Source organism: Macrobrachium nipponense, chromosome 18 (genome assembly GCF_015104395.2).
Source record: "Macrobrachium nipponense isolate FS-2020 chromosome 18, ASM1510439v2, whole genome shotgun sequence".
In the NCBI taxonomy this organism is placed as follows: domain Eukaryota; kingdom Metazoa; phylum Arthropoda; class Malacostraca; order Decapoda; family Palaemonidae; genus Macrobrachium; species Macrobrachium nipponense.
Genome location: NC_087211.1, coordinates 75746231 through 75770440, shown reverse-complemented (window position 1 = coordinate 75770440; position 24210 = coordinate 75746231). Strand labels below are relative to the sequence as shown.

Here is a 24210-nt window from a genome sequence, read left to right as displayed (position 1 = left end):
CAGGTAACTTTCTGTCTCTTCCCGCGATTTATGAGGGAAATCACGAAGATTTAAAGAGTTCCTGGATTAACTTCGTTCCTTAAAGATATATATATTCTCTTTCTATCGTTCTATTAACGAAAAGAACGAAGATAGTAGAAGGTAGTAAAGTTTCTGCTGTATGAGAATACGATACGGTCAATTCATAAACACATACCATAGTTACTTCTTTTTCTGTGCAAACTCAATTACCAGTATCCTTCTACGACTTTCCTAGGAAGGACTACGCTTCGGGGATTGTTAAGACAACACCTACTAGCTTCTAGATTTATCGAAGTCTTGTTTCCCTTAAATATGCTTTAATAAGAACTCCGAAGTTCGATAATAATTTTATAAAAATTCCTTTATTAAATGGAGTAGCTGGCAACTCTGGAAGAGTAAGAGGGGACTGCTTTCGCTGAGAGCCTGAGACCAACCCAGTACGCCTACGCCAGTTACTGTCAGTACCATGTAGGTGTCAGTCATGAGCGGTCGGTGTATCTCTCTCTCTCCTGCGGGATGGAATAACTATCCCGCATCTCTTCCCCTACAACATTCGCGGTCATTAACCCTAGGATTGAGGGGATAGTTTGAACGCTTTAACATACAATAAAACTATTGTATGCCTTTTGCTAAGAAGCTTTCTATAAGAGAGATAGTACAACCTGTTAATGCTGTTTACCGAGGTAAAACATTATTAAGGATTCTATCGCACAGAACATTATATTATGTAATGCTCTCAGGCTTACGAAAGCATAGCTTATTAGAGTACCTGCCTCAGAAGAAGATGGATGAGTCGGATGGGAAACATTCTCTTTGGGCAGAACTTGTTTCCCTGAATGGACTATACTACGTATATAAAGCTTTTTCCTACTAAGAACGGAATTAACATGTGAAAGGATGTCGGGTACCATAAAGGCACAGGTGTTCTGGCACATAACATAAAAAGAATTAGAAGGAAGCGCCAGTCTGGCGCAATGCGCCAGAAGTGCCAACTGGCGCAATGCTCCAAGAAGCGCCAGCCTGGCGCAAAATTTGCGCCAGAAGCGTCAGCCTGGTTGCCAAATTTGCCAGAAGCGCCAGCCTGGCGCAGTGAGCCAAGAGCACCATCCAAGATTTTCTCGTTTTAGCGAGTTATTAACCTAAGAGTCCAGTAGCCTCTCGGACACCAAGCTCGGTAACGGCAAGATTCGTTCCTGATTTCGTTACCCTTTAATCACTTAGGCCAATTCCACGACTCTCTCATATCGCAAAAGCATCGAGAATCTCTTTTTTTCGCTCTATTCGCGTTAACAAAGAGATCCTTCTCGATCGACGATAATAACTGTTAACATGTTTAACATTTATTGGAAAGAGTTGTGAGAACCTGCGGAAAGTCTTCTTCATAGATCTCTCAGTAGGGTAGAAGACGAACAGGCTTCCTATAGACTTGCTTCCTTTTCCTACTTCTCCCCCGATTGAAGATGACGTGGGAGAAGCTTCAAGGAAGATTATCTTGGCAGTACAAGAGCAACTGGCCTCTTTGGTGGGGAGTGTTAGCGCCTCGTAGGAAGGACGTTGCGCTTCCAATCAAGAAGTCTCGTCCTCTCTCCCCTGCGAAGCGAGAGGCGTCATGCAGACGTGAAGCTTCCAAACATATCGCAGAGGCTTCGGTTTCGAGAGCGAGATCGGGAGAATCTTACGGAAGACACGTAACGCCAGAGAGACGTGAGACGTCGTCTAGACATGAAGCGTCATTTAAAGCTGCTTTTAGACGCGAGGCTCCAACCAAAATTTTGGCGCCAGTTAGGACGCCTTTTGAGAGCGAAGCGTCTTCCAGGCGCGAGGCGTCATCCAGACATCAGCAGCCACACAAGCGGGAGGCGTCAGCCAGGACGCTTGGCGGACTAGAAGCGTCATCCAAGCGGGAAGCGTCATCTAGTTATGGAGAGAAGCCTGGGCTGTTGGCGCCTTCCAGGACTTAAAGCGGGGAAGAGGAAGGAATATCATTCCCTTAGCCCCTCTCCTATTAGCAGTTTGTCTCCTCCAGAGGAAAGACGTACTGAATTAGCAGCGGAGACTCATCTAGACCCCGAGTTAGAAGTAAACTCGGAGGAGGAGTATCAAGGAAGAGAAGGACTGTCGAACTATCAAGTTTTGACAGCCTTGCTTCTAGAGGAGTATGGAGACGACTTGACTCCTGCCTCTCCTCCTTCTCCGCGCTCTCTTTTCTCGAGTGCAAAGACGAAGAAATCTTTGTCTTTTCTTAGAATGAAGCCCACCATTTCGATGAAGAGGGCTCTTCAGTCTTTAGACTCTTGGATGAAGTGAAGAAGGAGTTAGTTAGAACGGTCTTCTGCATGCCTCCAGCGAGACTAGCTGGTTGAAAAGAGGCATTTGGTATCAGACGGGAGAGAATATGGGTATTTCTCTTCCGTCTACGTCAGAAGCGGACTTTTCGACCTTAGTTGACGCTTCACGTAGACAAGGTTTGAACTCTGCCCGTATAACTTGGGGCATTTCAGAACTGGACCATCTCCTCAAGGGACTCTTTCATGTATTGGAAGTTTTCAACTTCTTAGATTGGTCCCTTGGGGTGATGTCCAAGAAAACCCATGATTCTGAAGGACTCGAACCAGAAGTCCTTCTGTGTATTTTGTCTTGTATAGACAAAGCGGTTCAGGATGGCTCGGTTGAGATCTCCTCTTTATTTGGAGCAGGTCTTCTTAAAAAGAGGACAATATATAGTGCCTTTTTTAACCAAAGCGGTCTCCCACACTCAGGGCAGCAGCGCTTCTGTACTCCGCCTTTTGTCTGACGTTTTGTTCCTTCCTCAGTTAGTGAAGGACATTTCTCGTTCATTAACTGAGAAGGCGACTCAAGACCTTCTGATGCAGTCAGCAAGGAAGAAGAAACCTGCAGACAGCCCCAAGAAACACTGTCATTGTCTGACGAGGAGAAAGACCGGCCTACAACCTGACACAGATGCGCTAGATGCGAACATATAGGACAGATAAGAGTGTCCGATGTGGACATTGCCAGACATCCTAGAGACCCTACCAAGCTCGAAGCTCCGGCAAGTGGGGAGTAGCCAACCAGGCGCGAGGCGCCAGGCAGGAGCGAGGCGCCAGGCAGGCGCGAGATACCAGCCAGCCGCGAAGCTCCAGGCAGGCGCAAGGCGCCAGCCAGGCGCGAGGTGCCAGGCAGGCACAAAGCGCCAACCGGGCGCGAGACGCCAGCCAGGCGCAAGCCAGGCTCTAGGCGCGAATCTCCAGCTAAGGCACTGAGGCGACCAGGGCAAGCGAAAGGTACCAGACAAGCGCTAGGGCACCAACCAAGAGCGAAGCACCAGCCAGGCGCGAGGTTCCTGCCAGGCTTCAGGCTTCAGTCGGGAGAGATCCCATTTCAAGAAAGCCCTGGTCTTCTTTGAAACATGGAGACTCCTAAGCACTTCATAAGTGACTTGATTCCTTCAAACAGCTGAGAATTAAAAGCGCAGGAAGTGCGCGCTTTTGCAAATTCTTGTTCTTTACATAACAATATGTCATATAAGACATATTAGCTGTTGTTTGTACCGGTAGAGGCAACTCTGTGTTGACTTCTCATTACACAAAGGATGTCAAGTTAACCTACGAGAGATCCTTTCTCTTTTGGTTTATGCGTTTCTGCGTATACGTTACTGGGATAAGGAGCCGACACTGATCCTTAACTTTGAGTTAAAGTTTTTTAACTTAGTGAAATTATTGGGGTTTTTGAAAGGAGTGTGGGGATAACTCTTTTCAATTTGAGTGCGAACCCTCATGTTAGGATCAGGTGATCGGGATCGGTGTTGCGCTCCTTCATAAGGTGTATTGTCATAGAAGTGGTCCAGTACCCATTGACAAAGTCCTTTCAGGCTCTGCCGAGTAAGCGGTTCATACCCCATCGGCAGACCCACAAGAACTCTTAGCCATAGATCACATATCTCGCTAAAGTCTTGAGGTGATGCAGACTAACCGGGCAACCAGCCACGAAGTCTACCACCTATCAGATAGGAACCAAGGTTATTTATACCTACAACATATGTTGTTTACCTGTCTATTCCATGTTAGCTGTCTCTTACCCTCCACCAAAGGGTGTCAATCAGCTATGTATATATCTGACAGGTAAGTTGATTGTATGAAAATGATATTGTTATAATACAATAAAGTTTCATACATACTTACCTGGCAGATATATATGATTAATGGCCCACCCAGCCTCCCCGCAGGAGACAGGTGGAAGAGAAAAAATATGAATAGAAAATGGGAATGGTTCCTAATCCTGCCACCCAGGCAGGACAGTAGATCACCTGACCTACCTGCAGCGTGTGCCGCGAAATTTGAATTTCTGTCGGGGACGACGGAGTCTTAGCATGTATATATCTGCCAGGTAAGTATGTATGAAACTTTATTGTATTATAACAATATCATATTTGTCTCTAACACTAAGTATACCAAATATAAACCTGCAGAACCAGTCATTATATTTACTATATTCCGCCACTAAATATTAACAGGTTTACTCAAGAAATACTACTGAGTAGTGTAGTAGAAACATTTTACAAATTGAACTAGTATTGTATTGTATACATATCACCTACCAAATTTTTTGGAAGAATTAGGACCAAATTTCTTCTTAGCTCTATTAACGTTACTTATAATGTGAGCTCGAAATCCTAGTCCTTCCGATAAACGAACACATTCTCTGAAAATTGTAGGAAGATGAAAAATCAACCATAAAAAATATTCAGTAAGATATGTAATACAGAATAACAACACTACATTGTATGAAGATAAGCTTTTCATTAATAAAGGTGTTATCATCTCATGCTGATCATACTATTTTGAGCCTGATAATATCAAAATTCTGTCTCAATAAAAATATAAGTATATAGTATGCAACAACTTTCATTAAGTTACCCTTATACAAGAAATAAATCATATTATCAATGAGAGCAACTGTAAATTACAAAAATACAAACCTATGTGTCTGCTTGGCTAATTCACGAGTTGGTGCTAACAGCACAGCACGAAAGCCTTTCTTACGAGGCCCTTCTAGCTGGTGAAGGATAGGAACAAGGAATGCTGCAGTCTTTCCTGGTAATTAAAAAAATGAATATTGCTGATGAAAGTAAAATAATTAGCTGTTGTTAGTTCTGCAGCGGTTCACATTGTAACTTGCTAAATACTTTTTTTTCTTTACAGTAATACTGTTGCTTAGTTCTTGGAAATACTATCTTTAATTGTATTAAACAAGATTAAAGAAAATTATGAATAGGATTACAAGCACTCCCTGGTTTGCGACGCTTTTCAGTTATATTCATCAGACATTATTTCCAGGTTTATGACACATGTTCCAGGGTAACAACGCTTATGATAATGATCCGATGGAAGAAATATGACTCAAAAAGGCAAAATAATCAATATTGGAAGGTTTTTTGATGTAAAAGACAATAAATATACAGTTTCCATAATTTTCAATGCACCCAAAGCATTAAAAGTAAGGTTTTCATAGAATTTCTGAAGACTTTCGACGATGCTCTGCTTTACAACCATTTTCGACTTACAACGCTTCTCAAGAACGGAAACACCTTCGTAAACCAGGGACTGCCTGTACTTATGTTTACAAGTAAGTATCAATGACATATTAACTCTGGCAGCAATAAACAATATCAAACTAACTTGAGACAAGGCCCGAATTAATTATGGCTCTATCAAAGTGACCCAATAGCAGGGCACCACTCAGTGCGCAATGAGTGGCACACTATAGGTGGTGTTAAAAGTTTTCTGCAGTGTTCCTTTAACTTCAGATGTATTGCCTTCAGCCTTTGCTTTTCACCCATCCCCTTTGGTCTCTTCTTATTTAGCTGTCTAACTTCTTAAATTTATCTTGGTCCAATTTTATACTATCATCTAAGAACAAATAATTAGGATGAGCCCTTTGGGTGTTAAACTGACTCAGTGGTTTCAAATCCATAATGATAAAGCAACTTTGTCTACAAGCGCCTCTTAAAATTTCCTGAGAGACATCTCTCATATATTATGTATAGTATGCAGGCTAAGAAAACTTTCCCATGAAAAATAAATTGAAAGCCACATAAATTCCTAGTTTTTTTTATTGCTTTGCAATAGTCCTGATAAGACAAAAATAGCTAACTTTAAGTAAAGCCTACAAGGCAAATTAATGAAAACCAAATGCACAAATCCAAGAACTGACACTTTATTATTATATTCAGAAAGAAGAACCCTATTCATATGGAACAAGCACAAAGGGGCCACTGACTTAAAATCCAAGCAAATAGAGATAAAGGAGATCAGTAGTTAGAAAAAAATTCAACAAAGTAATAAATAAATTATAAGTAAACTATTTAAAATGTAAGGGAAATTGTATTAGTGTATTAACGCACTGCATCTTTGTTTGAACTTCTGAAGTTCCAATTGCACAATATCCTCAGGGAGGCTGTTCCATTCCACAGTCCAAGAGTGTGAAGAATAAATGACTTCTAGAACTGAGAAGTTTAACAGTGAGCCACATTTACTGCATATTGGTGCTAATGTTCAGCAAATCTGGCTGCTCTTAGCAGGATAAGGGGATTAGGGATCAATTGTGAGTGTGAAAGATCTCCGTTGAAATACAACTTATGAAAAATTGACAAACAAGAGACCACCTGTTGATGGTCCAAGTCATAACTACGTAATGATATTAAGAAACAAAACTCACCACAACTAACCACTCTACCTAAAAGAAATAAATCTCTCGCAGAATCAGACATCCACACTGGAGAGCACTACTAGAATGGATAAATGACTTAAAACAGGTTGTACTGCGGATTACAGGTGAATGAAAAATTCTTAAGTGAGGAAAAAAAATACGATACACTACCCCAGTTCAGTAACTAGAACATTATGCTATCAAGGCCAAGAAGTCATGCTCCTCTATCAAAACCTACAATAAAAGACTGGTTCATATACAGCTTTTGTTGCTATATAGTATTCACAATTTATTGTCAGACCTTTTCTTTTGTAAAATAATGTTGAAGAACAGTGAATAAAATTATCAAGGATTTCAATGCATTATCACCTTGAGTTTGTTAAAAATATCGAACATACACAGCAAAATGTAGTTTACTTGAGAGGTTAGTAAAACTATTGATTTTGGTTTCCATGGGTTACTTACATCTCACATCATCACATAACTGACAAATCACTAAGTTATACTCCACATAGTTGGGAGGTAAAATCCTTAGGGAACAGCCACACTGTTATTTATACATTCTAAGACATCCACCAGAGACCTAACGAAACTGAAAAATTAGTGCTATCATAAATGTGCCTCAGCGTTTGTTCAACCATTACAATAGTAGTACAGAGATATGACAACTCTCAGAACTGACAAACATTAACTGATACCATCACCTGAATATGTCTTATAAAATAAAGAAAAAGTTAAGCTACTTCCGTTGGCAGAATATGTGCTTCTTTCTAATATTAATATAGCCTACAGGCTGCTCTGTGAGCAAGAGCCCGTGCTGGCATAAAGCCAGCTTAATCTTCAACAACAACATATTAATATAGAACCTGTCTTCAAAGAAAATTTCAGAATTCCAGTCCAGGAAACACCTTAAAACTACATATACACATTAATTACCTGAGCCAGTAGGAGCACTTGCGAGTATCTCCCTTCCTTGTAACATGAGCGACCAAGCTTGCATCTGAATGGGCATTGGTTCGACAAACCCCTGATTACGAAGATTATCCACTATAACTTCTGCAACATTATATTCCGTTTTTAACTGGAAAAAAGAAATGTGGATCAATGAATAAATCTTAAACAATCTGAAAATTATCTTACCACATATGAAATCCAAAGACAATAGTACTGTAGAGTACTTAATGCTACAAAAATCAGTAGGGTGTACTGGACCATATTAAAGGTCAAGGTTTACTAAAAGCAAGGAAACAATTTCCAGAAATGTAAACTAGTGACTTAGATATTTTTTATAAATATAAATACAGAGACTTACCTCGTCAAGGAATAAAATAGGACCAGGTATATCTGTTCCCCAGACATGGATGCCATTCTGGTTACGAGCACGATTAATCTGCAGAATAGGTGCGTTCATAAATAGTGTTTTTACTTCAAACGCAGAATAGGTGCGCTCATAAATAATGTTTTTACTTCAAACTACAAATCATGATCATTAGTCAAACAAAACCTAAACCTTACTCTTCCATCACAATGTATCCATAAGTTAATTTCAATAGAATCTAAGCTATGTTACTGTACATTTTATAACCTATTCAATGGCAAAATTCATAACATGATGTGCTTAACTTTTGCATCAGAATAGTCAAATTTTCCTTAAGCGAAATAACTGAATTCATAATGAATCATTTCAATACAGCACTCATTGTGCATATATAGATAAAAAGTTCAGTGAATTTTTCTTTTATTTTAACTAACTGTATAGTTAGATGGAAGCTCAACTGCTTACAGGTTGTAGCATGTGCAGACATTATCCTTGGGCTGCAGTTTTCATTTTCATGAACTGCTCTTCAAGCTTGTTCATTTTACGCAAGCATAACCTTAGAACAACTATGCCTACAACTATCTGCTCAACTTTGAACTGCAAACCTTTACTAGCATTATCTCCAGTTGAAAATAATCAACACATACTACACCTCAGAACATAGTTCAGCCCTAGAATACATTTTTCAAATCAAGTTAAACAACTTCATGCAGTACTTGAAAATATAGTCTCAAAATAGACCATCCATTACCTACAAACTTTACAAAATTACATTTTTATAATAAAACAAAGTTTTAATTACTTACCTAGTAATTACATAGCTATTAGTTTCACTTATTTGCATCAGTTTAGATTCAAATTTCCCGGCAGCGACACCGATACTGTGTAGGTGACACCAGTCTTGCCCCCAAGCGAAAGGGTAAGGAACGACAGCGGATTAGCTCATTCCATTTGTGCTTATGTCCATCAGAGGGGAGGAGGGAAGGCTCTGATCATGTAATTACTGGGTAAGTATAATTAAAATTTTATTTTATTATAAAAATGTAATATTTAATTAAATAACATACCCAGGTTCATCATATACGCTAATTCTCTCATTGACAGGAGGTGGGATACATGGAGATATTCTACTCTAAAGCATTAAGTCATGTAATGAATTAGAAATAGAAAAGCTGCTAGCATTGAAACAATGCTCGTCATTCCCTGTTAGTCAAGAGAGCTTGCAGTAGAGACTGCCTCTGGTTGGTGCTCAACTTAACCTGTAGTGACGCAGCAATAAAGCCAAGAGTTGCCTCAACTTAAGGGGAAAGCTTTGTAGCAGAGAAGTACTCCGTTCACTAACCAAAGCATCATTAAAAGTTATACAACCACAGAACTATCCAATGGTTAGCCAAACATTCAAGGTGACCTTGCCCTGGGCGCAATACCATAATAAAAACCACCAGATTATGATGTCATCTACACTGAAGTAAAACCACAACTCATCCACTAAAAGTGTCGGGTGCTCTGGGTACACTTAAACTTCCACCCTTCACTACAAGGTGAATGTTAAGACATTAGAAGAGTATCCTATGCTTCTTTCCACGATACCTTGACAGTAACTAAAATTTTCAAAGTACCTACTGCCTAATTTTAAACACTTTAAAAGCTCTAAAAATCATGAGAAACAAAGAGTGATTATGCTACCAGTAGTAGGCCGAATGTACGAGATATACAGGTATCACTTGGAAGCTAATGAGGTAGCGGTTGTACTAACATCTTTAGCTTTTGCTAAAAGGAGGCAAATGCTTCTCTTAAATCTGAGTGTCTCAGAAGATAAAGTCCATTCAAGTAAATGCTCTAATCCAAGGATGAGACGCATATACTTTCCATAACATCTTGGGTTAAAACTGGTTTGGGATTCTGGTTTCTAGGAAATACCAGACCAACTAGCCAGGCAGAGAGCTCTTCAGGCTCCCATAACAGGCATGCACTTGACTGCAGTTGTTGTCCAGAGTTCCTATCAAAAGGGACTAGTTCTTGCTAAAACAACAGTTTCTGTATGGCCTTCAAGCCTGAACATTCAAACAATGGAAAATCTTTTCTCGTCAGCAAGTGATTGCTATCGAGCGCTCAGAGCAAGTGCTAGTGCCAGAGCAAAAACTGGTGCCAGGCTGTTCTCGGTGCCTTGGGCCCTGTCCTCAACTAAAACCCTGGGGCAGAAGAGCAAATTATCTTCTTTTTCCTTGCTTAGGCATGTTAAAAACTTTAAAGGAAAAGAAAAGGATGCAAACGAACTATGTCTCTGTTGCAAAAGGGACATGGATGTCTCGTACAGGCGACGTAGGGCCTGAGAAACTAGTTTCAGAAAGATGATCACTAGGTCTGGAAGATGGTGTGAGAGGATTCACTTACAAAACTTGTAAAGGTCTCTGCAATGTGTACTACATACGGAAAGACCTCTTGATTGATAATCCTGTATCTGAGAGAGTGTGGGGGATGATCCTGTATGATTCACTCACAACTGAGCAGGTCCACGAATCGAGGCAGGTCAAAAATGGGATAAGCAGACTACACAACTTGGAGATGGTCTGAACATAATATAGTTCCTCCTTGATCATGATGACAGGTGTGAGGAGAGGAGGTTCACTGATCGGTCTATAGCATGGAATCTGATGTACATGCTACAGGGATGGTATGGCCACAAAAGAAGGAAGATGCAGATTCCTTGAAGGGGCAAATATGAACAGGTCTCTAACCCCGGATGACTTGGCGACAATGAAAAGTGGTTGTAAAATTCCTCCAAAGAGGTGGCTTTCACTACTGCTATGGCCTCCTTCTGGATCATCGAGTCTACCTCTGCTAAGAGGGCCAAAAAACCTCTCCGAACCTATCCAGTAGGCTGTCAACTGAATGGAAGTAGACACAAGAGGAGGTTCTTGCAGGAAACGTATTGAGGATCCCTCTCTGAAGACTTCTAAAATCCATAACTCTGCTTTCTTTGCTTCACATATTTGGAGGACCGTCTCCTAACTTACTGGAGGAGGATCTAGCGGAGGTCTTCTTGGAAGAGCGACTTGAATGGAGTTACTGCAGAGATTGACCCTTTAATCTACTACAGTATCTCTAATGGACCGTTGTTGCAGAGTTGAGACATTCCTGGAAAATGGATCATTGGGGTGCGTCTTGACTCCCTAGGGGTGACTGGCAGACTGGGTAAGAAGGTCTTGTGTAACCTTTTCCTGTACAGTAGCAGTAAGAAATAGAACTTGATGATCCAGTGGAGCAAATAGAAGAGAGGATCTTTTTGAATGAGACACTTCTTTGGTGGTGACAACACATCACAGGTCTCTTTCCTTCAGTATGCCAAACGAAAAGAGGGCAGCCAGCTCTCGTGCACCATCTCTAATTTCCTTGTTTGCGAACAATGGAACTTCCAACCAATCTGCAGTAATATTGTTTGAAGAGATGTGCATTATTCAACTTTTGTCATTAAAGTACTAATCATCCAGTCTAACAGCTATTAAGTGAGTGTTGAAAAAACTCAAATCAGAACTTTATAACTAACCATAAATACTAATGATACAAGAAGTGCCTTGCAGAAGTAAAACTTGACACCAAAATCATTTTGGTAACAAATGCAATGTTTACATTATTACGCTACTCTAACAACATGATAGCTAATGCAATGTTCACATTATTACGCTACTTGACTATCAACTCTGTAACATTTTACGTTACTCATTGTAAAGATGAGTTAATCAAAAGATTGTAAGATTACTACAGAAAAGGTATTATCAAATGATATCAGGTCCGTAACAAATGTAAATATCGGTTCGACGGATCAATGTTTACATTATAGTTCATCACTCAACAGAGTAGTTAAATAATTAACCACAATTTTGCTGTAAAAGCGACTATTGATGTACTACTCCAGTAATAAACAACGAAACAAGGAAAAAGCTCATCTTGAGGCGACTTGACTTTTAGTTTGGACACTGAAATCCGGCAAATAAACAGCAAAAATTAACAAATGCTGCCAACACCAGATGTTATTACCAGGAGTCGCAAAACAGAATGAGGCAATCTGCTGTCGTTCCTAACCCTCTCACTAAGAGGTGAGACTTGTGTCACCTACACAGTATCGGTGTCATTACCGCAAATTTGAATCTAAACTGCTGCGAATTAGTGAAACTACAGTGAACCCCCGTATTTGCGGACTCTGGATTCATGGACTTATGCATTCGCGGTATTCTCTCTGGAACATATACCCCTATATCCACAAATTCCTGTTTTTCTTATAAATTTCAACATAAAATGCACTTTTAGCGATAAAACTACTTAACAAACCAGGCATAAACATTTAAAAAACCAGGTAAAAACATTCAAGAAAAACAGGTATAAAAAGTAATTACATAGCTATATATGTAATTACTGAGTAAGTTAATTAAATCAGTGTTAATTAAATCAGATTTATTTACATGACAGCACTTATGTTACTTAATTCCTTAACATACTTCAATTGTACAATGGATCACCTATATTTGTAGGGGAGGAGTACCACATCCCGGTCGCCCCCCACCCCGCTGAATAGTTAAATTCCGCAAGTACTTAGAACCCCTCTAAAAACACTTAGAACTGCATATTTTGATAGTTCAAAAAAAAAAAAAAAAAATGCTTATACCTGAGTATATTAACAGTTTTATCACAAAAAGTGCATTTAGTCTCAAAAATGATAAGAAAATACGATAATCTGTGAATATTTCTCAGTGAAAAATACAGCGAATGGGTGAATTTCCCGTGAATAATGTGCATAAATGTTCCATATTAAAATCTGTGAATCAGTGAGTCCACAAATAGCAGGGTCGACTGCACTTCCTTATCAAATCATATAGAATACTTACAACAAGTTAAAAAAGAATAATTGGATGCTGAACTTATGGAAAGACTCTGGGAGCCTAATCCATTTAAAAATATAGATGTGTCTATATTATAAAATATTACTAAACCTGTTCTGTCTTCAGCTCAAGGAGTCTCTGTTTTTCCCTTTGTTCTTCAGTTTCCCCATCTGCCAGTTCTTTCTTTCTCTTCTTCTTTCTCTTGGATTTACTCAACTCTTTGCTAAAATGAAGATCACCCAAGATTTTAACACCACCATTGAAGTCTACATCTGTATTTCCTTCAGCCAGACCTACAATAAAGTAAACAAAATCTCTTCAAAACTTATGTATTCTTGAAAACTGCAATAATTTTGTGCCATGTCTTAGTATGTACATCATGTTTAAGAGAGAAAACTCATGTACAGTAACTGAACTTTATACTTAATGATAATACACCTCTAAACAAAATTCTTCATATGACATGAGTGCATACAATCATACAGTGTTTACACATTTCTTAAAGTATCTGAAATAATCAAGATGAAACTGTTAAACCTAACAACACCCCATAAATGCAATGTTTGCAGCCAAGACTGATTTATCATAAAACATAATTGCAGTAGTAGGCAGTCCCTGGTTATCCGCAGACTCGGTTCATGGCGATCCATTTTTAGGGCTCTTGTCTAGCACCATAAAATCAGCGATTTATGGCGCCACAACAGGCTGAGTTTCAGTTATTGGCTCCATAAGGTGCTGATAATAGAGTTATGGCCCCATAACGTACTACCTAACAGAGGTGCCATTAACCGGATATCATTGCCATTAACTGAAACTCAGCGCCATAAGCACCATAAATTTATCATCACTTGTCATTGTCATAGAGTTAATTACCGCATAAACACAAAAGATTATATTCTATGAATGAGTTACTCACTTGTTCCTCCTTCTTCAGATTTTATTTCGTTTACTTTTGAGTCCTCATTAGAGAGAACTTCTGCCTCACCAACTTCTATATCCTTTTCATGTCTGGAAATTACCTGTAAATAATATAAGAGATAAGAGTCTACAAAAAAAAAAATGTGAGAAAAGGTAATACTGGTGATATTAACATAATTCACCAATTTGTTGAAATTACTTTCAAATGGTGGACTGGTGCCTGTCAAAACCAAAGACCCATCTGTTTAGGTAGCTGTATTTATTAGGTCACTTATGGTGATTTTTTACTATCAAATATAGTTTAATATTAAAATGCAGTATATTTTCATTACTAATGTGATTTACCCCAATAACAGCCACCCATTTTACACTGAAAGAGTACCACAGTTGAAAATCAGTCCTGTACATTCAAAACTATGTATATGCACACTAAATGTAACAGATGCCATTCAAAGAGATTCTCAAGAATACATGATTTAAGGGATTCCTAACGATAAAAATGTATAGGAGTTATGGAGTTGTCAGATAAAAAAGGAAGGAGGAGGAGAAGGTTGTCCAAAGTGTGGTGGAATTACAGGGTTGAAATAGGTACACTAGAACACACTAGAACACTTCTGTTACTTTGCCATCCCAATTGTTACAACTGACAATTTATATCATGGCTTCATCATATTCCATCATTATCCCACTTTTTATTTAATGTATCTTTAACAATATACCAAGATTCACAATTATCTTCAACCCATGAGGTACTGTGCACTGCTAGAAACAACATGTTACATGTTGCATAAAGACGACCTTTGCTTGAGTAATGCCAATATTCGCAAAAACCATTACTCTTGGAAATGAAAGTCAACAATAGGGGAAACAACCGACTGGAGAAGTGGATCCAGTTTTCACAGCGTATGAAGCCACCCTTCGAAAAAGTACTTTAACACATCCTGACACCAGAGATGGATATCAGTCACGAGTCATCAGTGGTGAGAGCAACAGCTCGTGACCTCTACTATCCTTTTGAAGTAAGTATTTTCTCCAAAGTTAGATATTAAGGTCATATTTTAAAATTAAACAGAGGTTAATGAAAGTCTAGCCATGCGCAGAGCAAACATACCTCCATGACCCTTTCAAAATTTTTACGTATAACACCAACAATATAGAAGATTGACGCCATCTCGATGTTTGCGGAGTTGTTTGTGTCAATAAACTTCCCATTCCATGTGCTAAATCCACACACCACTTGTACCCATAGACGCTGGAGGACTTACTTCACAAAAATCGTCAACAATGACTTCCAACCACGACTTATCCAAGGAAACTACGATTTTTTGGTAGAAGAAGAAGAAGTGTGCACTAGCTAATTATTTAAATAACTAGTTAAACGGCAGTATAAGTCATAAATCGCATAAATTTTTTTTACATATTCATGATTATTAATATGAAAATATTTGTTATTGAAAAAGTAACTAGATTCCTGACTCAAATATCAACAGTTTTGCAAAGGTACCTACGGCATTGTTCGCGTTCTTCTATTGTTTTTCAGTGTTGCCAAATGGTATGTTTACCCTCCAAACTGGGTTATAGATTTACACAAAACCAGCGGAAATAAGTAGAAATTAAAACATATCTATTTGTAGTACAGGCGGTCCCCGAGTTACAACGGAACATCGTCAAAAATCCTAAGAAAACCTTACTTTTAATGCTTTGGGTGCATTGAAAACTATGTAAACTGCATTCTTATGGCATTTTTCATAAAAAAAAACCTTCAAATATTGATTATTTTGCATTTTTGGTGTCCTATTTCATCTCCCAGATGAGCGTTGTAGGCGTCGTAACCCTGGAACATGCGTCTAACCCTGGAAATAATGTCTGATGAATATAATTGAAAAGCGCCGTAACTCGGAACGTCGTATCCGAACCGTTGTCCCGGGGTCTGCCTGTACTTAAATTTGAGTCAGAATCGAGTTGCTTTTTCAATAACGAATATTTTCAAATTAATCATCATAAATATGTAAAACATTGATGTTTTACTATTTATTTAAAAAATTATCTAGTGCACGCTTTGTCGTCGTCTTCTACCAAAACAGTTGTTTACTTAAAAACGTTGTGGTAAGGGACTGTGTTCCGATTGTTATGATGAAAGTGCCCCAGCGTCTGTGGGTACAAGTGGTGTGCGGATTTATCACAGGAAATGGGAAAAAAAAAAACAAGTTTTTTGTTGACACAAGCGACTCCACAAACATTGAAGATGGCGGGTCAATCTTCGAAAAAAATGAAGCGTAACGGTAAAAATTTCGAAAGTGTTTTGGTGAGATTTGCACTGCTGTGGACACCCTTTTCACTACCCTCTGTTTAATGCTTTAAATTTGGCCTTAATTTCTAACTTTGGAGAAAATACTTACTTCGAAAGGAGAGTAGAGGTCTTTAGCTCCATTTCTCAACAATAAGAAGTCGCGACTGATGCCCATCGGAGGGTGGCATGCTATGATCGTCGTTGAGTTGATCCAGGCCATGCGGTGTTTTACCCTATACCACATTATGTTGATGAAACTTCAATTTTTTTAATGGTACGCTTAAAGTTGTAATTGTATTCTTGTTTCACCAATTAAATATCGAGTGAATAAGACCCGGCCAGCGTGCTGACGATGGATCGTCCGTGATTGTTTACCCTAACCTTCAGCGAGGCTATCCTACCGAAAGCTGCCTACCATTAACCTCTAGATTGGTCAGACAAGAGGCAAAGCTAGTGGAAAAAGTAGATACTACTACTAGCTACGCTAGACTACTTTGCTAGCCTATGACGGGTTACCTAGGTAGCTAAAGCTACACAGACCTAGGTAGTAGGGCTACAGCTCTCATAGCTACCTAGTACCTACCTATTTACTACTAGCTAGTATACCTAGGCTATGTGTGAACTACTGAGTTACTTACCCCTATTCTATGCAGCTCTCCTTTAAACCTCTTTTGGTTAAAATTGATACCTCTTGTTAATTTGCGAAATATGTCATATGAATTCATTCTCTCGAATAATCGTCAGCCACATTACACACACATGGCCATGGGCATCGAAAGCACCTCGGACTTTAGTTGACAGGAGGCGTTTGTTACATACAAGAATAAATGGTCCCACAATTCCTAAACCTCACCAATTATATGCAATTTTCGTCGTCGTCTTACCAAGGTAATGAATATGAAATATTTTAAATTTGCTTGATTACTTAGAAGCGAAAACAGTCAGAACAATAGTTCCATAATGTAGGCTGACATATGTTTGATTATAATTTATACATAACGCTGCCTTCATTATGTACAAGAAACTTTTCCCATCGCAGACACAAAAATCATAAAATGAATTACAACAAAGTAAAAGAATAAAATATTCATAAATGACTAAGAAAAACAGATAGTATATGAAAATAAAGAAAAAACATAGATATGCTTAGAAGGAGGAGTGCTTCAGTAAAAGAATGTATTAAGATATATTAACATCAGATTCGAAAAATTCGGGAAGACAATGACATAAAAAACAGAAAACATCAAAGAAATGTGGAATGAGAAAATTTAATGAGAACGCAATACATATAAAAAAGTTACGTTTCACGGGAAATATCGGCTGATGGCAAATTGGCGTAAATTGGTCGGATAAGTGACTTTTCGGGTATATTTTGGAATGCTGGACAATTTTTAAGGATCTGTCCGCTGATACGTAAACTACCCATATATATATATATATATATAAATATATATATTATATACATATATATATATACTACATAAAAGAGAAATATCACCGGGACACAATACGCAATATCCTGCGCTGCCTGCCGGTGCCGGGGAAAGAACCGCAAAAGTCCGCAATAGCCGACACCAGCAACAGTCAACAACACTACCATGACAGTAGGATAATACGAACCCGAGGTAAGATTCCTAAGCTAGAAATGCTAGATAATCAACAACTTCTTTCTCTCTATTTACCGGCAGTATTTTCAGTTTTTGTATTTATCGTGAAACTGTGTGATGCAGATCACTTGACATTGTAATTTTAAATGGTATCTTAGCCTATACCTAGCTATAGTATAGTAGTACGGCCATGTCAGGTCATGTACACTAAGTCAGGTTAGGAAGGAAATTTCTGGTTAGGTTAGGACTCACAGTAAGATTTAGTAGGTATTTGGGGGTTCCTGTAAGACAAAGTTTCCCTGGCTAGGTTAGGGGCCAGAGTGCTTTAGATAATATAATTCAGGTTAGGAAGGTTAGGCCAGGATAGCACAGCATTACAGGAGAGGATAGGTTTGGCCTATGTTTTTACATCAGATAGCTATACTAGGCTACCTAGCTCTTGCCCTAACCCTGTTCCTCTATACTATAGTATAGCTAGGTAGGTAGGCTAACCTTGAGTTTAAAATTGATGGCTATTAAAATGACATTTGATGTCAAATATATTCAATAGAATCCCTAATACCTAGTATTATTCATAAAAACAAGATGTGCACAATTTTTTACCAAAGTTGTCAATCTCCAGTACTGCAACATGTGGTTGGAACAGGACATTTAGAAGGTCAGCAGAAAGAATACAGTACCTAGGCTAAGTGAAAGGTTTCAGACAAAACCATAATTAAAAGATTAACTTTAAGGGAAAGATTTGGTTATGTTGCCTTTTCTACCTGGCCATACCTCAGCAATCTAAGAATATCTTAAGTGGCTATACTAGATAATTTGTAAATTATATTCAAATATGGCCTGGATGATAAACGAACTCATTAGTAATTAACAAAACGCGTAGGTTCCAGGGTTGTTAAGTTGGAACTTGGTTGAGAAACAGAAATTTCTTTTAGTATGTAAGCCAGAAACCAGGTTCAAGCACATTTCAGAGAAACACAAAATATTGCTAATAGCATAACCTACCCTAACCTAACTTGAGTACAGTAGTTGGATTTGACACTGGATCCCGAGTATTAAGCAAATACTTAATAGATCCCTTTCTTTCAACCCAGGTGAAGAATGCCAAGGTGTAATTCCTAGGTAATGCCAATGAATGAGTGACAACATTTGTGTTTTGTGTGTTCATTTAAGTAGCCTATACCCCAGCTCATGAAGTAAGGTGGTAATAAAGGCTATAAAGTATTTACTTTTTCACCTCTTGGTGCCGTGCAAGCCTAGATGTATGTAGGTTTCAGCAATTGTATGTCATTCATGCTGAATTATGTGAAGTAACATTAGCTAGGCTAGTTCAAGAACATCAGAGGAAAATTTCATATTATACTTGATTTCATGTAAATTGAGGCATTTTCATGGCATTGGGCTTTAGCTGTTATGTTCATACTCTGTTACGTATATACAAATAATTTTTTCCTTCTATTTTCAGCTGTTGCAAAAAGCAGCTAATTCTATTTATAACTCTATGAACATTATTAGGGACATAAAAGGCTTTGCCAGATTTGACAAGTGTTTGATAACCAAGTGTGATGGAAAATAGTTTTCAGTTTTCAACAATTAGATCAGGACCTAAACCAATGCAAATACTAAAGGTTTTTAAATGTTAAGGTGCTCTTCAGTAAGCCATCCATGGCATAGTTGTTCATCGGGAACGTGTACTTTTTATTTCCTGTGCCTATAACAAGGAGGAAATCAGGTAGGACATGACAGCCTAGAGGTAACTATACATATAGGTTTTTGGGAGATTGTGATGCTGCAAAGTAGTTATATTTTATCTTTCATCCATGTGGATTATATATATATATATATATATATATATAATATATATATATATATATATATATATATATATATATATATATATATATAAATTTGAAGACATACAAAATTCACATATTTTTTTGCCATTGCTTCTCCAGTTTTAAAGTGTGTGGTATCTCACTTTTATTATTGTTTTTCCACAGTCATAATTTCAGTTTTTCATTGTGGTTTCCCCAGAATATTTTAAGGCTCATAGAAATGGGAGAAGGTAAAAAAATGGTTTGCTCAGATAATGAGGTTAAAAGAAAAGACAGGTTCTTGGAGAAATACATTCCAGGGAATTTTTCTTACACCTTTTCATCACATGAGGTTTACAGACAGGCCTAGAAGACCATAGGTTTGGTTAAGGAAAAGCATTTAAGTGTTGATAATTGTAAATAACACTTGTTCAAGAGAAAAACAGAATTATCCCATCAAAATTTCAATCCCTTTTTTCCTCAGTAAAGTATTTGTGTGTACATTGGGTTTGATATGAAAGCTCAGAGCTGACTTGCTTCTAGACTAGGGTATGAAATGTCAAATAACATATTGAGCTGAAAATTTTCCTTGAACCCTGAAATGCATTTTATTTTTTTTTTTATTCTGCACCAGCCATTACTTTAGGTGGGTGCACAGACCTGAGTGAGTAGGAATAAAAGACGAAAATTGCAGTAGATCAAACATTTTATAGATTTAAATATCTCCTGAAGATATTTTCACTTCATGCTGTATAGTAGGTCCATTACACATTTTTTTATATGCTAATGCTTCCATTGTTAGAATATTTGTTACTAAAGTTCTTAAAAAGATACTATGTTGTAAAATCACCACAGGTCATGTGATTAATCCTAAAATCACTGCAGGTCATGTGGTTAATCCTAAAATCACTGCAAGTCATGTGATTAATCCTATAATCACTGCAGGTCATGTGATTAATCCTAAAATAACTGCAGGTCATATGATTAATCCTAAAATCACTGCAGGTCATGTGATTAATCCTAAAATAACCACATGTCATGTGATTAATCCTAAAATCACCACAGGTCACGTTATTAATCCTAAAATCACAGCAGGTCATGTGATGAATCCTAAAATCACAACAGGTCATGTGATTAATCCTTAAAATCACACTGCAGGTCATGTGATTAATCCTAAAATTGCCACAGGTCGTGTGATTAATCCTAAAATTGTCACAGGTCATGTGATTAATCCTAAAATTACCACAGGTCATGTGATTAATCCTAAAATTGCCATTGGTCATGTGATTAATCCTAAAATTGCCACTGGTCATGTGATTAATCCTAAAATCACCACAGGTCATGTGATTAATCCTAAAATTGCTGCAGGTCTTGTGATTAATCCTAAAATCACCACAGGTCATGTGATTAATCCTAAAATCACCACAGGTTATGTGATTAATCCTAAAATCACTGCAGGTCATGTGATTAGGCTGACATAAGTGATATTATACAAATATTTTATAAAAAGGACCAAACATAAGTAGTAATATACAAATATTTTATAAAAAGGACCAAATATAAGTAGTAATATACAAATATATTATAAAAAGGACCAAACATAAGTAGTAATATACAAATATATTATAAAAAGGACCAAACATAAGTAGTAATATACAAATATTTTATAAAAAGGACCAAACATAAGTAGTAATATATAAATATTTTATAAAAAGGACCAGTGATTATTTTATTCTAATGGAAATATTTCTTTCTTATTATTTATAATCCCTTTATCACAAAGTTCCCCCACTTTTTCTGGTTTCTAAAAATGGTAATTTCATATAACCAAATTTGATATCAGTGATGATTATTCCATGGCTACAGAGCAACATAGTGAGGCACCTCTTATACCCAAATCAAATGCTGAGTGATACAGAAAGGCAAGAGGGAAAACAGTATTAATTGAAACTGTATGCTGTTCTGAATGGCTGAAATGAACAGAATTTGCAAGGCTCTGTTCAACAGGTGGACAACTTCTGACTTATTAGGCCATATAACATAATTTTCCATAAAAGTTTCCAGATGCAACTGCCTGACAGGAGCCAAAAGGCTTCTACAGTTCAGTACACTGCTTTGGCTTTAAGGGTAAAAGATTCCTGGTGAGCACATGGGGTAAATATTTGTTTACTGCACACAGTATATAAATGGCTGTCAGGTGATGGGTTGAAGCAGCAAATTTGATCAGACCCATAGTTTTGTACTGATCATAACAGTAGGTAAGTGACTAGTTTGAAACCTACATACGGAAGAACTTTTTCACTTGTTTACTGATTTGAATATTTGACTTTCATTGAATAGTGGAATCAAAATGTTTGAGTTAGTATTTAAAAGTGCCTAGAAGAATAAAAGAATAATATGCCCAATCTTGTTGTTAAATTAACTCATCATTTGACAGCAGTGATACTCTATAGAGGTCTGGACTCATTAATATTCCAGCACGTACTGTATGTGTAATACTTCTCACCCATCATGTATGATATTTTTTTAGTGTTGTATATACACACAGTATAATATGTATCTTATAAAGGATATTATATCTTGTAGCTGCTTTTATTTAATAGTATATTCATGCTGAAATTTGGGTTAACACAATGCAGTAGGGAAATTTTATTACTTTTAACTGTTTTCCTTGCTAGTGTTAAACATATAGCAATATATGCTATCAGTAAATTTAACATACAGTATACATATTTTCCACTGTTTTTATGGATGATGTTACAGTTGCAATTATTAAAGGTAGTATTATTTTGTGTTTTACAGGAGCCAACTTTGAAGTTCTTGTATTGTGGAAATTACATCGCTGTACCTTAAAAGTTTTGCCCGTCTTAACCAAGGATCTGAAACATTGTTAAACATTGTAAGACTGAATCTTTGTGATATAATAAGAGTACTTCAGTTCATCATGCAGGTTAATATTTTTTAATCATCTTATCCTATGCTAACTACTTTAATCATTTCTTCATCAGAGACTCTGCTGCAATTAAATTAATCATTCCTTTGCTATCAGAGATTGAAAAAAAATTTAATATGTTGAAATTATTTATAATTAACTACCTCATACTGATATGAAATAGATTCATACTGTTCACATTTTAAATTTTGTCTACTTTATTACTCTATACATACTGCACAGTACCTTTGCTGATTTAAAAGATAACCTAATATTCTAAGATCATTTGGCACAAGTTGAACATACAATCTACACTTTGCAGGCATTGCCAGCAACTGTATTTTATTCATATTTTCTACAGGTGAATGAGAATGAAGCCCTTGAAACTGAAAATACTGAAGATCCAGTAAGCCACCAGGAATGCAGGGCAGAGTTGCGAGAGCGATTTCTTTGGGCTGTGACTGCCTTGGTTGGCAAGGAGATTGACGTTCAAATGCACGAAAACATAAGTGTTTCAGGTGTGTTTAGGGGAGTTGATAAGGATGTCCTGAGTCTTCATGTCCAAAATTTAAAGACTCCAACTATAACATATCCCCATTCCATGTTAAGAATGCCCGATTGTTGCTCTGTTAAATGCAATATTAAGTATGGCTGATGATTTATAATTTATGTCCTTACTTATGCAGTATTAAATATGGCTGATAATTTATAATGTATGTATGTCCTTAGTTTTTTGTATTTTTGATATTGAAAAAAGTATATATTTTTTGTATACCAAAATTTTATTACATGGTGAAATAATTAGGGTCTCCATGGTAACTTATGTATGATATGGCTACTGTTGTATGTAAAAAAGAATCCTAAGTCTCTTGCACAAGCATCAAAAGATTAAGAGGCATGGTATGAGAATGTTTGGACCTTTGCTCACTGAGAGAAACTCTTTGTTAGGGCTAAATTTCATCTTTGTAAGTTTGTGGAATTGTAAGAGTATGTTGCCAAGAACTTTACTCCATTTTAGTTTATCTATGTACGTTAATTGGAATTAGTTGAAAGTATGTACATATGATAATTTGGGCCATATGGCTCAGGACTGGAGTAGTGGAAGCCATTCACTGTTAATTAAAACCAGTTACCTTTTATTTTTTTAGCAGTGCTCTGCGACACAAGTGGAGCTGTGATACATTTAAAAATAAATCATGCCTTTAGTAATCAGTAGTTCAAACCACTTCCTTGATTACACAGAATAACTTTAATGATCTGACCACATCTGAATCTTGTTTTACCTCTGCTGTACCATTCATATCTATGGGAAGATGCATTACCTGGCAAAGTGTCATTCCATTGTTGGCTATGTAATCTTGTATAATACAGTAGAGCATACCAAGTTTCTTATGACCAAGGTATTGCTTGTACAGCCAGCAGTCTCTGAACAAAGGTGAGGAATTTGGCAATGAAAATTCAATAGGCTTCCAAGCCCAAGTATGTACTTGATGTTTATGTTGTGTATGGTTCATGTTGCTCCAGCTCCATAATTTTTGGTTGTAATACAGTATTTGTTGTAGGCGAGTTACCATTGTTTGAAAAATATTTCACTTTGTGACTGCAGTAGCAAGACTTGAATGAGCATGGACCTTTCCTACTGGTCTTTATTAATATAAACTATGTTTGAATTACATATTTCAAGTAGTAGTCAAGACTTGAGCATAAAGCATTAGGAATTTAACA

At 37.3% G+C, this 24210-nt stretch overlaps 1 protein-coding gene and 1 long non-coding RNA gene across 2 annotated transcripts in view; one reads left to right on the top strand and one right to left on the bottom strand.

The window, feature by feature from the left end:
• Window positions 1–16940, bottom strand: part of LOC135197206 (probable ATP-dependent RNA helicase DDX52) — a 38863-nt gene extending 21923 nt beyond the window's left edge. The window contains exons 1-7 of the mRNA XM_064224257.1: window positions 16771–16940; window positions 13841–13943; window positions 13036–13217; window positions 8042–8119; window positions 7666–7810; window positions 5000–5114; window positions 4619–4722 (exon numbers count right to left, since the gene is read on the bottom strand). Of these exons, the coding sequence (XP_064080327.1) occupies window positions 4619–4722; window positions 5000–5114; window positions 7666–7810; window positions 8042–8119; window positions 13036–13217; window positions 13841–13943; window positions 16771–16857 (814 nt within the window). The 5' untranslated portion in view covers window positions 16858–16940. The remainder of the gene's footprint in view (window positions 1–4618; window positions 4723–4999; window positions 5115–7665; window positions 7811–8041; window positions 8120–13035; window positions 13218–13840; window positions 13944–16770) is intronic.
• Window positions 16941–17636: 696 nt separating this feature from the next.
• LOC135197205 (uncharacterized) lies at window positions 17637–24172 on the top strand. Its single transcript, XR_010310573.1, has 3 exons — window positions 17637–17757; window positions 22356–22503; window positions 22847–24172. It is a non-coding gene; the product is annotated as an uncharacterized LOC135197205 (long non-coding RNA).
• The last annotated feature ends 38 nt before the right edge of the window (window positions 24173–24210 follow it).